Genomic DNA, 14,928 nt, shown 5'->3' on the forward strand with positions numbered 1-14,928 from the left:
GGATAAGAGGTCTTACCTTAAAACTTTTCTGACAGTTTCGGCAGAGCTTCCGCCTTCCGCCAAGAGAGTCTATGACGCAGTATTTGTATCATCTCCAACTCCAACGACGCACTCTCGTACAGAAAAGTGGAGGTTCGCGTGATTTCACGAGAGATTTCAGGTGGCGAGGTGATGGCGTTCCTGTTACGTCCATCTGACAGAGAAGCAGAAGTCCAGAAGGCTGAATGTTTTCAGTGTTTGATTTCTTTTTTCATTGCATCCATGGTTGAAAACTTTTCATTGTACTAACCTCAACTTTAACGTGTTAAGTTGTTGCCTTTACTTCTCATCTCACGATTAGAGTCCTGGTTAGAAATCCTCAGTGGTGATGCTAGCGGTGGTGCTAGTGGTGGTGCTAGTGGTGGTGTTAGGGTGTGCAAACAAGGGTACCTCACGATTCGATTCGATTTCGATTATTGGTGCCACGATTCTTCGATTATTGTGATTTTTAATGTTTTTTTCCATACAAGATTGATTTTGTCTTCATCTGTGGCTACATTTGTAAATAAATAGCCAATCAATTAACTCAGTTCCTCTAACAACACTCATTAAGTAAATAACAAGGTTTTTTGAACATTTGACATGTATTTTTCAAAGATACAAAATAATTTATTTTATGACTAAGTAAACATTGGCTCTTTGACTTAACTTTGACCAGGGAAAGCTGCACTTGCATGAGAGCGCCCTCTATTGGCGGAAAACACTGAAAACGGTCAAGCCCTGGATTTCATGAGTTCATTAATTCAAGTAAACAAGATATGTACTTCCATCAAATTTATTTAGTGTAAACATATCTGCCATATTTCAAGTGAACAATAAGAAATGTGCATTCTTGAAAATGAAATGATTCAGCAGCTTATTCAGTCTGGAATCTGGATAGGATAACTTAAAAAAAAAATAAATAAAAATAAAAATAAAATAAAAAAAAATGTTATTTATTTATTTTTTTTTAGTTATTTTTTAGTTTTTTTTTTTTTTTAGTGGTGATGCTAGTGGTGGTACCAGTGTTGGTGCTAGTGGTGGTGTTAGCGGTGATGCTAGCGCTGGAGCCAGTGGGGGTACTAGTGGTGGCGTCAGAGGAGTCCGTTTTTAGGAGCTGATCAGGAGTTACAGGTGTTTACATGGCTTTTCGAAGCTAAATCCGCCGCCATCGCGCTCACACGCAGGCGGGGATCTGGGACTTCTATCTGGGAGAAGATGCTAGCGCGACCCCCTCCGCCAACCGCCGTGTGTGTAATTCATATCTGACTCCAATCTGCCTTTCAGCTCTTCCAGATCAGGAAATAACCGTCATGAAGTCACGTCATGACATTTCATCTACTGATTAGTCACAAACCCTGAAAGGCCAAAGCTGATGACGTAGCGAGTTTCAGGAGAAGACCGACAGGCGCTAACCTTAAAGAAACGCGTCCGTTAGCGATGGTCTGATTGGTATCAGTTGAATGACGTTGCATCATTAAACATTTATATCACAACTAACAAATACATGTGGTTTCAGAGCTGAACATTGACAGCTCAAGAGATCTCTGTTCAGCTCGGTGACTCCGTCTTCTTGTTTGGGCGTTAATCCAATATGATGTTCATAACAGCGTTTTCATTAATGTAGAATCACACAGGAATACAAATCAGGCTTTAATTTCATTTAATTAATTCAGTTGGAGCAATTTATACCCCCCTCCCTTTCTGTTAGCTGGTTTCCTCTGAAGTTTGAACTACATACAGCTTATATCTCGCGGGGAGAGTTTACTATTAAAGCAGCACCATGGAGGAATTGTCGGTGTTTTTTTGTTTTTGTTTTTGGTCTTGGTGGCAGTTTAGCTGGAGTCCCACAGGAAGTGGAATCACCAAGGTCCAGCTTTGTAGCTCCTCCTTAGTTTTCAATGTAAATCACTCGATGTTCTGCTCATTTAATCACAAAAATCTCACCCTGTCTTCTTCTTTTTGGGGTTAAACATTTAAAAGGATCAGTGATGTCACATAAAAGGAGGTTTTAAACACGTGTGGTGTTTTATTTTGAAAATGATCTGGCTGTTATGTGCCATCCTCCTGTCAGACTTCCTGTCAGCTTCGTGACAATGTTTGCTTCTAAGAAATGTCGTTTTAATGCAGAAACAATGCCAGCAGATTTAAGCCTTTAATGCCGTAAGGATCGTATTTGACGCAGGAACATCTGAGACCTCTGAGCCACCCACATAATTAACAAATGGACAAAAGCTTTATACAAACCAAGAAATTGAAAAAAATATAAGCAATGGAATAGAAAATACATGCTTTTGCTTTATGTATTCATATGTATTCTATCTGAAAAATCATTATTTAAAAATTGTTAATTTTTCATTTTTTTACATTTTAAATTAAGAAGAAAAAAATGTATTCAAAGGAAAAAAAATGTAACATTAAAAAAATAATTTGTTAGTGTTTTTTTTCATTTCATTATAGAACCAACACTTAAAAAAAAAGGATTTCATTTTGGGTGTTTTTTACAGAAGAGTATCAGGGCCATGCAGAAGAAAAAATATCTGAGAGGAGGAAGATTTTTTTTTATTGTGCACTTCGAGAAAAAAGTCGAAATGTCGACAAAAAAGTTGAAATGTTGGGATTAACGTTGAAATACAATTTCAAGAATAAAGTCGAAATTTTGTGAATAAAGTCGAAATTTTGTGAATAAAGTCGAAATTTCAAATTTATTCATGAAATTTTGACATTTCAACTTTTTTCTTGACATTTCGACTTTTTTCTCGAAATTGTATTTCAACATTAATCTCGACATTTCAACTTTTTTCTCGACATTTTAACTTTTTTCTTAAGGTGCATAATAAAAAAAAAAATCTTCCTCTAAAATATTATTTTTATTTTTCTCCTGCATGGCCCTAATACTCTTCTGTAGTTTTAGATGTCAGGCCTTAAAAGATTAAGCGTAAAGTGAAAAGGTTTTAACGTTCCCCCTGATCTTTGAGAACTCAAACTCTGACGTCACAAGTGAGCAGAACTTACTTTTAAAAGAAAAACCATCTGCGAGATCTGGAATTTAAAATACATGATTTATGTTGCACATGTGAAGGTCATGTGACCTGATACTTCCTGTTGCATGTTTTTCACCAGTGAACTCTCCTTTTATTGGCCTGTTCTTTACATTTGGAAAAGTGCATTTGAGCCCAGATTCAGTCGTTTTTTAAAAGAATTTCAGAAGGAAATACTACAAAACACATTCAAAACCTTCCTGCTTCACACTCAGCAGATCTGGCAGCGCGGAAGCCTCCCAGCAGACAAAAGTATCTGCGCGTGATGCAAATATGACCTGGATACATTTAAAGTGGAGTGTTTACTCATCAGCGATCTCCTCTCAGTTCAAGTGTACAACATTGGTCTCGTGTCTAACGCCGTCCTCTGGTTTGTTCTGCAGATCTGTCGGAGAGGAAGAGCGACCTGAGGGTGTGCGATGACTCCACCTGCCGATTCGGAGGCGTCTGCAGAGACGACGGAGCTCAGCTCAAATGCGTCTGCCAGTTCCAGGTACAGGAGATCGAGAGTGTTGGGAGAAAAATGGAAGAAATCCACGCGTGAAAATATCTCATTTCATGGGTCATTTATTATCTGGGCAATTTATCTCCAAATGTTCTGCTGATTTCCTTAAAGTCCAGCTGGAATAAGCAATCAGGACCAAATGTCTGAGAAATTGAGTATTTTTATTTTTTTTCCACAACTTTTAAGTCAGAATCAACGCTGGTAATCGATGCCTCCGGCGAGTACCATCCAGTAATATCTAGTACCGGCCAGTATCGGCCAGTACCAGCCAGTACCAGCCAGTACCAGCCAGTACCGGCCAGTAATGTCTAGTACCAGCCAGTAATGCCTAGGACGGGCCAGTACCATTTAGTACCATCCAGTACCGTACAGTACCAGCCAGTACCGGCCAGTACCGTCCAGTACTGTCCAGTACCGGCCAGTAATGTCCTGTACCGTTTAGTACCGGCCAATTCCATCCAGTACCGTGCAGTACCAGCCAGTAATGCCTAGGACCGGCCAGTACCATTTAGTACCAGCCAGTACCAGCCAGGACCATCCAGTAATGTCCAGTACCGGACAGTACCAGCCAGTAATGTCCATTACCGTCCAGTACCCGCCAGTACCAGCCAGTACCGGCCAGCACCGTCCAGTACTAGCCAGTACTGGCCAGTACCGTCCAGTACCGTCCAGTACCAGCCAGTAATGTCTAGTATCTGCCAGTAATGTCCAATACCGGCCAGTACAAGCCAGATATATCTAGTACCATACAGTACCGGCCAGTAATGTCCAGTACCGTCTAGTACCAGCCAGTACCGTCCAGTACCGGCCAGTACCGTCCAGTACCGGCCAGTACCAGCCAGTACCAGCCAGTACCGGCCAGTAATGTCCAGTACCGTCTAGTACCAGCCAGTACCGTCCAGTACCGGCCAGTACCGTCCAGTACCAGCCAGTACCGTCCAGTACCGGCCAGTACCTGCCAGTACCGTCCAGTACCAGCCAGTACCAGCCAGTACCGTCCAGTACCAGCCAGTACCAGCCAGTAATGACCAGTACCAGCCAGTAATGTTTAATACCGTCCAGTACCAGCCAGTAATGTCCAGTACCGGCCAGTACCAGCCAGTAATGACCAGTACCGGCCAGTACTGTACAGTACCGGCTAGTAATGTCCATTACCGTTCAGTACCAGCTAGTACCAGCCAATTCCATCCAGTACCGGCCAGTACCTGCCAATACCGTCCAGTACCAGCCAATACCAGCCAGTACCGGCTAGTACCATCCAGTACCGTCCAGTACCAGCCAGTAATGTATAGTATCCGCCAGTACCATTTAGTACCATTTAGTACCAGCCAGTACTGTCCAGTACCGGCCAGTACCGGCCAGTAATGTCCAGTACCGGCCAGTACCGTCCAATACCAGCCAGTACTGGCCAGTACGTGCACTCAAGGAACATCTATAAATGCAGCTCTGTGTATTTTACCCAAGTATTCCTTGGGTTGTGTGATTAGGTCAGTACTGAGGTTCTTGATAGTTCTGGGTAGTTGTTGGATTTCCAGGGCTCTTCTGTTCACAACATCCGCTCAGTGTCTTGGTTTTCAGCTTTTGCTTGTGTTATGTTTTATTCTGTTTTTAGTCTTAAGTAAGTTTCTCCAGCAAAGCCTTTTTGTTTCTTCATTTTATTTCTTCGTTTCACTTTGAAGGCATTTTCTCTTGTGTGGGCATTTTGCTTTTGACTTCCTGTTGTTCCCGTTCTGGATTTTTGTGGGTCTTACCGTTCTGGATTCTGGTTGGCCTTCCCATAGTGGATCCTTGTGGACCCCACCCCCCCCCCCCCAGTAGCTAAAGGGGGACGGGGTTTTCAGCTTCCCTGTAGAGTCCAGGATGCAGGAGAAGCTGAAAGCTACAGATGTCTGAGTTCTGGTCCCTGTGGAACTAAAACTCAACAGCAATTATTAAGTGATATTACGCATAATTATATTGCAGTTAAAATATAGTTTGATATATCGTGTAGTTTGAGTAGTAGTACATTTTATTATAACATATACATATATTTTTCTCTACATTTCGACTTTTTTCTCGAGATTGTATTTCAACATTAATCTCGACATTTCGATTTTTTTCTCGACATTTTGACTTTTTTCTCAACATTTTGACTTTTTTCTCGACATTTCGACTTTTTTCTCGCCATTCTGACTTTTATCTCAAAATTTAGACTTTTTTCTCTACATTTCGACTTTTTTCTCGATATTGTATTTCAACATTAATCTCGACATTTCGACTTTTTTCTCGCCATTCTGATTTTTTCTCAACATTTCGACTTTTTTCTCGCCATTCTGACTTTTATCTCAAAATTTAGACTTTTTTCTCTACATTTCGACTTTTTTCTCGAGATTGTATTTCAACATTAATCTCGACATTTCGACTTTTTTCTCGAAGTGCATAATGAAAAAAAAAATCTTCCCCCAGTTATAACTAATATAAATACATGCAGCATGTGTTGTCTTCATTCTAAGGCTCATACAAGACTTTTTGCGGCTCCAGACACATTTGTTTTTTGTGTTTTTGGTCCAATATGGCTCTTTCAACATTTTGGGTTGCAGACCTCTGCTCTAGACATTCCTGGTAGATATTAAAGAAGCTGGCGTTCCATCATCTCCTACTTGTTCACACCTCATTCTCCACAATCAACTGGCATCTTTATCAAGATGTTTGGAAAAATAATCAGGCAGCTGAAAAAGTATGTCTTGAGTTAACTTTTCTTTGCCAGTGGGGGTCTGTTTGGAGTGTAAATCAGCAACAGTTTTGCTTGTGTACTTAGTTCCACCATAATAAGTCTCCCTGAAAGTGTTTGTGTGTTAGAAGTCCCTCCTGCGAGGCAGGGCCACCCAGTGGCAGCATCAAACCCCCACCGTCAGCTGAAACTCATCAAACCTGCCCCGCTGCTCCCCCTCGTCTGCAGCGCTGATGTGCTGCAGCCAGCGGGGATCCAGCTATTCCCCCATCACTCAAAGTGCTGCCTCTGCTCTTTGAAAGCAGCAAAAAAAGAGGTTCAGTTGTGAAAAGCGAACAAAGAAGTTGTGTCTTTGAAAAGAGCTCCGTCAGGAAGTAAACATGCATCATTTCACAACAAATAACATCTGAAGACTAACAGAGAGGATTCTGATCTGCTCAACTCGACCTCTGATACGGAGAGGAACAAAAAGCCTGATTACATTTTAAAAAAACGTCTCCATTTACTGACTCACCACTTTTGAGAGTTTTGTTTTTCAGTCAACAAACCAGGAAAGTCACGGCTCCTTTTATCATCACACTTACACCTAAACTGTAGCCACAACTTTCTAACTTCTGGGTTGAGTTTGACAAAAAAGTCAAACTAAAATTGTAGTTCCTCTATTGACCACTAGGGGCAGGCTCCAAAGTCGAAATGTCGAGATTAATGTTCAAATACAATCTCGAGAAAAAAGTCGAAATGTTGAGAAAAAAGTCGAAATGTAGAGAAAAAAGTCTAAATGTCGAGAAAAAAGTCTAAATTTTGAGAAAAAAGTCAGAATGTCGAGATTAATGTTGAAGTACAATCTCGAGAAAAAAGTCAAAATGTTGAGGAAAAAGTCAAAATTTGACATTAAAAAGGAAAGGAAAAAGGAAGAAAAAAGAGAGAAAAAAAGAAAAGAAAAAAAGAAGAAAAAAAGGAAAAAAAAGAAAAAGAGAAAAAAAGAGAAAAAAAGAAAAAAAAAAAAGGAAAAAAAAAGAAAAAAAGGAAAAAAAACGTCAAACATTTTTGAAAAAGCTCCAGGAGCCACTACGGCGGCGCTAAAGAGCCGCATGCGGCTCTAGAGCCGCGGGTTGCCGACCCCAAAGACCTCTATTGAGCTCCAGGTTAAAAAGCCCAACTTTACAGCAGATATTAACGTACTTTCAACACTTGTTTTGGTCTGTATGATTAGATTTCACAATCTTTGACAACTGGACTGGAGTTGAACATTATTTTTCTCAGGTAAAATGATATAAAGTGATAGATTTCTCTATAATAGGGGGGCATGGTCTTGTGATTGCTGGTTCGCATCTACATCTACACGGTTCATTCATCTACATCAGGGGTCGGCAACCCAAAATGTTGAAAGAGACATATTGCACCAAAAACACAAAAAACAAATATGTCTGGAGCCGCAAAACATGAATAGTCTTGTATAAGCCTTAGAATGAAGACAACACATGCTGTATGTATCTATATTAGTTATAACTGGGTCCTCGGCTGCAAATGTAGCAAACTCAAGACTCTTTTTGTTACACGAATCTATGGAAGAGTATTAGGGCCAGGCAGGAGAAAAATAAAAATAATATTTTAGAGGAGTAAGATTTTCTTTTCATTATGCACTTCGAGGAAAAAAGTTTAAAATGTCGAGAAAAAAGTCGAAATGTTTTGAAAAAAGTCAAAATGTTGAGATTAATGTTGATGTACAATTTCGAGAAAAAAGTCAAAATGTTGAGAAAAAAGTCGAAATGTCGAGAAAAAAGTCAAAATTTCGTGAAAAAAAAAGTTGAAATGTCGAGATTAATGTTGATGCACAATTTCGAGAAAAAAGTCAAAATGTTGAGAAAAAAGGCGAAGTTTCGACTTTATTCTTGAAATTGTATTTCAACATTAATCTCGACATTTTGACTTCTTTTTGTTGAAATGTAATATTTATTCTACACATTTTTACAGCATTGGAAAACGTTCAGAATGTTTGTGTCATGTTTGTCCTCCTACAGAAACCACATTAACACAAAAAATATATTTCCCTCCCCCATCTATTTCCATTTTCAAACATTTCTGAAAAAGCTCCAGGAGCCACCGGGGCGGCTCTAGAGCCGCGGGTTTCCGACCCCTGATCTACATGGTCCTCTCATCTACGTGTTTTCTATTATCGTAATTAGGGGTGGGCAAAAGTATCTATATGGCAATATATCGCGATACTTTTCCAGCCGATTCAATATCGATATTAAAAATTTGAATATCGATTTCTTTTTTTTTTTTTTTATTTATTTATTTTTTTTTAAATATTTTTTATCCCCGATTTTTTTCCCATTATATCACCCAGTGCTCCTACCTAAGTGACAGTCCTGGGCATTGCCACTCTCTACCAACCCTGGGAGGGCCTGCACTGAGCTCAGGTTTTATTTCCCGTTTTATTTCATTTTATAATTTATTTTTTATATAACACAATTGCCTGTCCTTAAAAAATTACAAATAATGGACAGAGGTTTATTTATTTATGGATTTATATCTATACTGACTGATCACTGTGCCTGTCCTTGGTTTTAGTACCCATCTTTCTTGTGTTTATTATCATTTGCCACATAATTAAAGCAACCTCATACTAAATTTAATGTTAATTTCATATGATGTAAATAATATGAAAAACATATACAAATATGTTGTAACTTTAGCTTGTATAGTTATAATAAAACATTGTTTTGACTCAGTTTGTCCCATGAATTGTCACTATAATCTGATGAACGTGCAACTCGGATTTTAAGATCCATCACTATCATCTGATGTACTGATGTAACTTGGATTTTAAGATGTGTAATGCATTTTTAAATTTTTCGGTGAACTATGTAGAATATAATAATCGGGATATCGCATAATCGGGATATCGCAATGCGTATCGTATCGTGGCTCAAGTATCGTGATGCGTATCGTATCGTGAGGTCCTTCCCAATACCCACCCCTAATCGTAATACAAGAAAATATATAATTAAACTAAAAGAGGTAAAAGAAAAGAAAATTAAACAAAAGCAGGGCGTTTCAGGGAAATATATTTTCCATTGTTCCCAGATGTCTTTGATGAATTTAGATTGCTGCAGCCTCATTGAGAAAGTCATTCTTTCCATCACAAATATCATAAATTATATTATACCATTCATCTATAGATGGGATGTCTGGCTTAAGCCATTTCTTTGTTGTTGCTTTTCTTGCAGCTAATCTCAGTATTCCAACTAAGTGTTTAGTTTCAGAGTTTACAGTGGTTGAACGTACAAGCCCAAGGAAGAGTTCGTCCCAATTAAATGCAACGTCCTCCCCAAATATAATCTCTAGTTCTGTGTGAATGTTACACCAGAAAAGATTTATTTTTGGACAGGCCTAAAAACAGCAACTGGAGGAACCAGAATAGTGTGATAAAATATCTGAGACACTTCCAGCCAAATGATCTCCATGTATTTGAGCTTGTGATCTATACAGTATTTGCTGTTTTATTGTCTTTAAGTCCTCTATAAAGTCTGGAGATGATGTTAAACCTGGATTCTGACCTGTAGGCACTTATGAACACTTTTAATAGACTGTTTTCAAACACCTTTTGACTTTTTAACATAGAGCTGTTTAGGTGATGGCGTACCGGGAGAATAGGGGTGTAACAATATATCGTGCCACGAAATTTCGCGATGCAAAAACGTCACGATACGTGTAGTGGAGGTGACAAACTGTAGTGCGATATTGCATTATTAATATTAATATATTGTTTACTAGTAACATCCTATTGGTGCAGCGGGATCAGGTGACGACCGCGCCTCGACTCGCTGATGGAAATCTGACTACGCTCAGAAGAAACTAGTACCGTTTTGCATCCCGATTACGGGACTCTTGCAGGGTTTTGAGCTCTGAACTTTTACTTGTAAGGTAAGCATGAATCAATGTTTTTTATGATGTAAAGATTGTGTCGTCCCCAAAGGTGTGAGGATGAAACGATAACGGGGTTCACCTTACGGCCTCAGGCTGGAGCAGGTGAAGCTCTTAGCTCTGGCACAAGATAAATAACAGTCATGTTGCATTTGGAGTTTGGGACTTTTCATAGTTTATTTATTTACTGTTATTTATTTATTTAATTTTAGTTGTTAAATTTCTGGAAAAGAAAAAAGTCAAGTCATACATGAGAGAAACTATTCAGTTTGTGGCTAAAGATTTGTACTTGTATGAAACTGAAGATGCAAAATGCAAACCTGACATTTACTTTTAGTTCAGTTTGTGGAAAATGGTTGGCCTGGTTTTCTCTTTAAAACTTAAACAGTTATAAAGCATTACAAACTGTAACAATAGGGCAAACACACAGCATTGTTTTGTATTTTGTGTCTTTCAAATAAAAGACCATTTTTTCCAGTCATATGTTCCTCATTCAAGGTTGTTAAAAAAATACTGCTATAATATCGTATCGTTATCGTTATTGTGACCTCAATATCGTGTATCGTATCGTATCGTGAGATTAGTGTATCGTTACACCCCTACTGGAGAAATCTAAAGAAGTCACAATTGTTGAGATCCTGTAGTCTTTTCAACGTATGAAAGCTCTTCAATGTTGCCTACAGTAATATCTACATGTTTCATTCATTCACTGTTGAGAAAAAAGTGGAAATGTCAAGAAAAAAGTCAAAATTTTGAGAAAAAAGTCGAAATGTCGGGATTAATGATGAAGTAGAATTTCGAGAAGAAAGTCAAAATGTCAAGAAAAAAGTCAAAATGTCAAGGAAATAGTCAAAATTTTGAGAAAAAAGTTGAAATGTCGAGATAAATGTTGAAGTACAATTTCTAAAAAAAAGTCGAAATGTCGAGAAAAAAGTAAAAATTTTGAGAAAAAAGTCGTAATGTCGAGAAAAAAGTCGAAATGTCGAGATTAATGTTGAAGTACAATTTCGAAAAAAAGTCGAAATGTTGAGAAATAAGTAAAAATTTTGAGAAAAAAGTCGCAATGTCGAGAAAAAAGTTGAAATGTCGAGAAAAAAGTCGAAATGTCGAGAAAAAAGTTGAAATTTCGAGAAAAAGTCGAAACGTCGAGAAAAAAGTAAAAATTTCGCAAAAAAAGTAATGTCGAAAAAAAAGTCGAAATGTCGAGAAAAAAGTCAAAATGTCGAGATTAAAAAGGAGAGGAAAAAGGAAGAAAAAAAGAGGAAAAAAAGGAAAAAAAGAAGAAAAAAAGAGAAAAATAGAATAAAAAAGAATAAAAAAGGTGAAACATTTTTGAAAATCTCCAGGAGCCACTAGGGCGGCGCTAAAGAGCCGCATGCGGCTCTAGAGCCCCGGGTTGCCGACCCCTGATTTACATGTTTCATTCATCTTCATGTTTCATTCATCTTCACGGTCCTGTCATCACCACCAGCACCACCTGTGTGTGTAGGTTTAATCTCTGGGAAGTGGTGAGGTCAGACTCCGGATGTCTAATTATCAGAACTCATTATTATATTGATAATTCATTAATGAATTCATCATCACACAAGCTGACTGCAGTGAAGAATGAAATCATATCCTTATTCAGTTATTCAGAGCAGCTCTTACGTTATGTTACGCTGCAAAACTTTGAAAATGTAAAAGATTTGATTGAACAAGACATCTTGAGTTTCTTTAACTCTCTTCCATAACTAAATTAGACAGGTTTTACTTTTCATCGCTCAAACTGCTCATTTATTCAGTGTGAATTTGTGAAAACCAGCAGCAAATTAAAGAAGCAAACTAGCAACCTGTTCTCTCCCCTCAAACCGTCAGCTCCTTTAAATCAGGCCTAAAAACATTACTGTTTACTGAAGCTACTCTTAAATTAAATACTTACCTGCTGTAATCTACTGCCCTATTTTAACAACTTGTGCTTTTTATCATTTTACCTCTTTTCTTATCATTTTATTTCATTTTATTTGTTATTTACTGTTTAATTGTGTCTTGCCGCTTTTAATGTTGATATAAAGCACTTTGAATTACCCAGAGTTGAGTAGTAACGAGTTACATTTACTCCCTTACATTTACTTGTGTAAGTTTTGGTAAATGTTGTACTTTTAGGAGTAGTTTTGAATCACTATACTTTTTACTTTTACTTGAGTAGATTTGTGAAGAAGAAACTGTTCCTCTTATTCCGCTACATTAGGCTACGTTGAGCTGTTACTTTTCTTTTATCCCTTTTATCCACGTACGCGTCAATCTCATGACATCACTGAGGGATTATTTGGGAAAAATGTTTGTTTTTGCATGTTTTGTCACATTTACACAGACTCAAACACACACAGAGTTTCTATGAGTTCATGTTTGTTCTAGTTCTGCTGGTTAAAAAAGAAAAGTACAAAGGCTGGAAATTTTGTGCTACTTGTAGTTAATTTATTTTTTTATTCTGTTATTATTTTATTTATTTTATTATTTATTAAAGTACTTGAATTTACTTTAAGATTATTTTAATTTAAGCTAATTTTTATTTTTTATTTTAATTTATTTTATTATTTTATTGATTTCATTTGCCTGAAGATATTTTGTACTTTTGTCTGTTTGAATGGTTGTGTTAAAAAAAGAAATCAGACATTACTCAGTACTTGAGTAGTTTTTTCACCAAGTACTTTTTTACTTTCACTCAAGTAATTATTTGGATAATACTTTTTACTTCTACTTGAGTACAACTTTTGGCTACTCTACCAGCTCTGGAATGACCTTGTGTTGAATCTAAACTTGCCTCGCCTGCTTCACCGTTTCTTGTCCGTTTCTCCCCCCGCCGCCGGCCCCGGCTCTGCTCCATCTCTGCTCCATTTCTGATCCGTCTCTGATCCGTCTCTGCTTGTGTTTGATCCCCAGTGCCACAAGAACTACAACCCGGTGTGCGGCTCCAACGGAGACACGTACCAGAACGAGTGCTACCGGCGGCAGGCGTCCTGCAAGCAGCAGAGACTCATCTCCCGGGCGGCGGACGGGCCCTGCTCCCCCGGTGAGTGGGGAGTGATTATAACGACACCAGCAGGGCCGGCCCAAGCCTGCATGGGGGGCCCGCTATTACTGCCAATAATACTGATTATTGATCATTCACACACCCACTATCAACTTATTTCATGTTCTTCCCTGTCTTTACAAACACACTTGTAAAACTAGATGTAGGAACTTTTTGTTGTAGTTAGATTGTAATCCACAGGGATTAAGACCATGGAAGAGTATCAGGGCCAGGCAGGAGAAAAATAAAAATTGTATTTTAGAGGAGGAAGATTTTTTTTTCGTAATGCACTTCGGGAAAAAAGTCGAAATGTCGAGAAAAAAGTCGAAATTTAGAGAAAAAAGTCGAAATTTAGAGATTAATGTCGAAGTACAATTTCGAGAAAAAAGTCAAAATGTCGAGAAAAAAGTCGAAATGTCGAGAAAAAAGATGTAATTTCGAGAAAAAGTTGAAATGTCGAGAAAAAAGTCGAAATTTAGAGATTAATGTTGAAATACAATTTTGAAAAAAAAGTCAAAATGTCGAGAAAAAAGTCGAAATGTCAAGAAAAAAGTCGAAATGTGGAGATTAATATTGAAGTACAATTTTGAGAAAAAAGTTGAAATGTTGAGAAAAAAGTCGAAATGTCAAGAAAAAAGTAAAAATTTCGTGAATAAAGTTATAATGTTGAGAAAAAAAGCGTAATTTCAAAATTGTATTTCAACATTAATTTCAACATTTCGACTTTTTTCTCGAAGTGCACAATAAAAAAAAATCTTCAATTAATATTTAGAAAAGTCAGCAACTACTGGCCACACAGAGAAGCAACAGATAAAAGGTCAAAGGTCACAGTTGCAGCAGAGATGTTTCCATCATCCTATTTTCAGCCTGGCATGTTTTTACCCATCTATGGTTTTTAATCTGAAATGGAGCAAATTCAGCTACAAGAGCGGCCTGGGGTTGATTTACACTTAATATTTAAAGGGATGTAGTACTAAGTGTGATACTGAGTGTCATCTACAGTGTAGGCCTACTAAAAGAAACAAAATAATCAAATAGATCATTTATAAACCATTTACTGTAAACACGTTATCTACTTTATTTTCGGTTTTAAATAAACTGCAACAACAACAATCACTAAACTTAGATAAACAGCACCTCGTCAATATGTTCTCCATATAAGAATAAATTCAAATTTACAAAAACAGACATTATTAAATAGAATAAACAAATAAAATCAAACAAATATTTAAATAATGATCTAAATGAACAGAGGTACCAGAAACAAGGTATTGAAAATGGTTTAAAAATCAAATATTAAGTTAAATAATTAGTTCTGAAAACTAGGTAAAAATGTGCAAAAGCTTTGGTAAAATTAGGGAGAAAAAAATCTAAATAAACTACTGTAATACCAACCTTTGACTTGTTTTATTTGTTTGGGGGCCCCCTAGTGGTCACGGGGCTCTAAGCAGCCGCTGAGTTCACTTATGCCTTGGGCCGGCGCTGAACATCAGTCAAGACGTTTAAAGTCGTTTGAGGTGATCTTCTCCTTCGCTCCATCAGTCACGCTGTAATGACTTCTTAGAAACGTTTTAGAGAAAATGACTGGGCTTGTGATCAGGTACGGATCAGAGTGGGACTGTTCTGCACTTCACCCTGGAGAGCTGCTTCTTCAGGACGGGATTACACTCTACAC

The 14,928-nt window shown here is 37.8% G+C and overlaps 1 protein-coding gene across 1 annotated transcript in view; it reads left to right on the plus strand.

Moving 5' to 3' along the window:
- Nucleotides 1-3,435: 3,435 nt before the first annotated feature.
- Nucleotides 3,436-14,928, plus strand: part of tmeff1a (transmembrane protein with EGF-like and two follistatin-like domains 1a) — a gene marked incomplete at its 5' end in the record, with an annotated part of 69,061 nt that continues 57,568 nt past the window's right edge. The window contains 2 exons of the mRNA XM_061731394.1: nucleotides 3,436-3,552; nucleotides 13,124-13,253. Of these exons, the coding sequence (XP_061587378.1) occupies nucleotides 3,436-3,552; nucleotides 13,124-13,253 (247 nt within the window). The remainder of the gene's footprint in view (nucleotides 3,553-13,123; nucleotides 13,254-14,928) is intronic.

Source organism: Cololabis saira, chromosome 10, assembly GCF_033807715.1.
Source record: "Cololabis saira isolate AMF1-May2022 chromosome 10, fColSai1.1, whole genome shotgun sequence".
NCBI classification, from domain to species: Eukaryota; Metazoa; Chordata; class Actinopteri; order Beloniformes; family Belonidae; genus Cololabis; species Cololabis saira.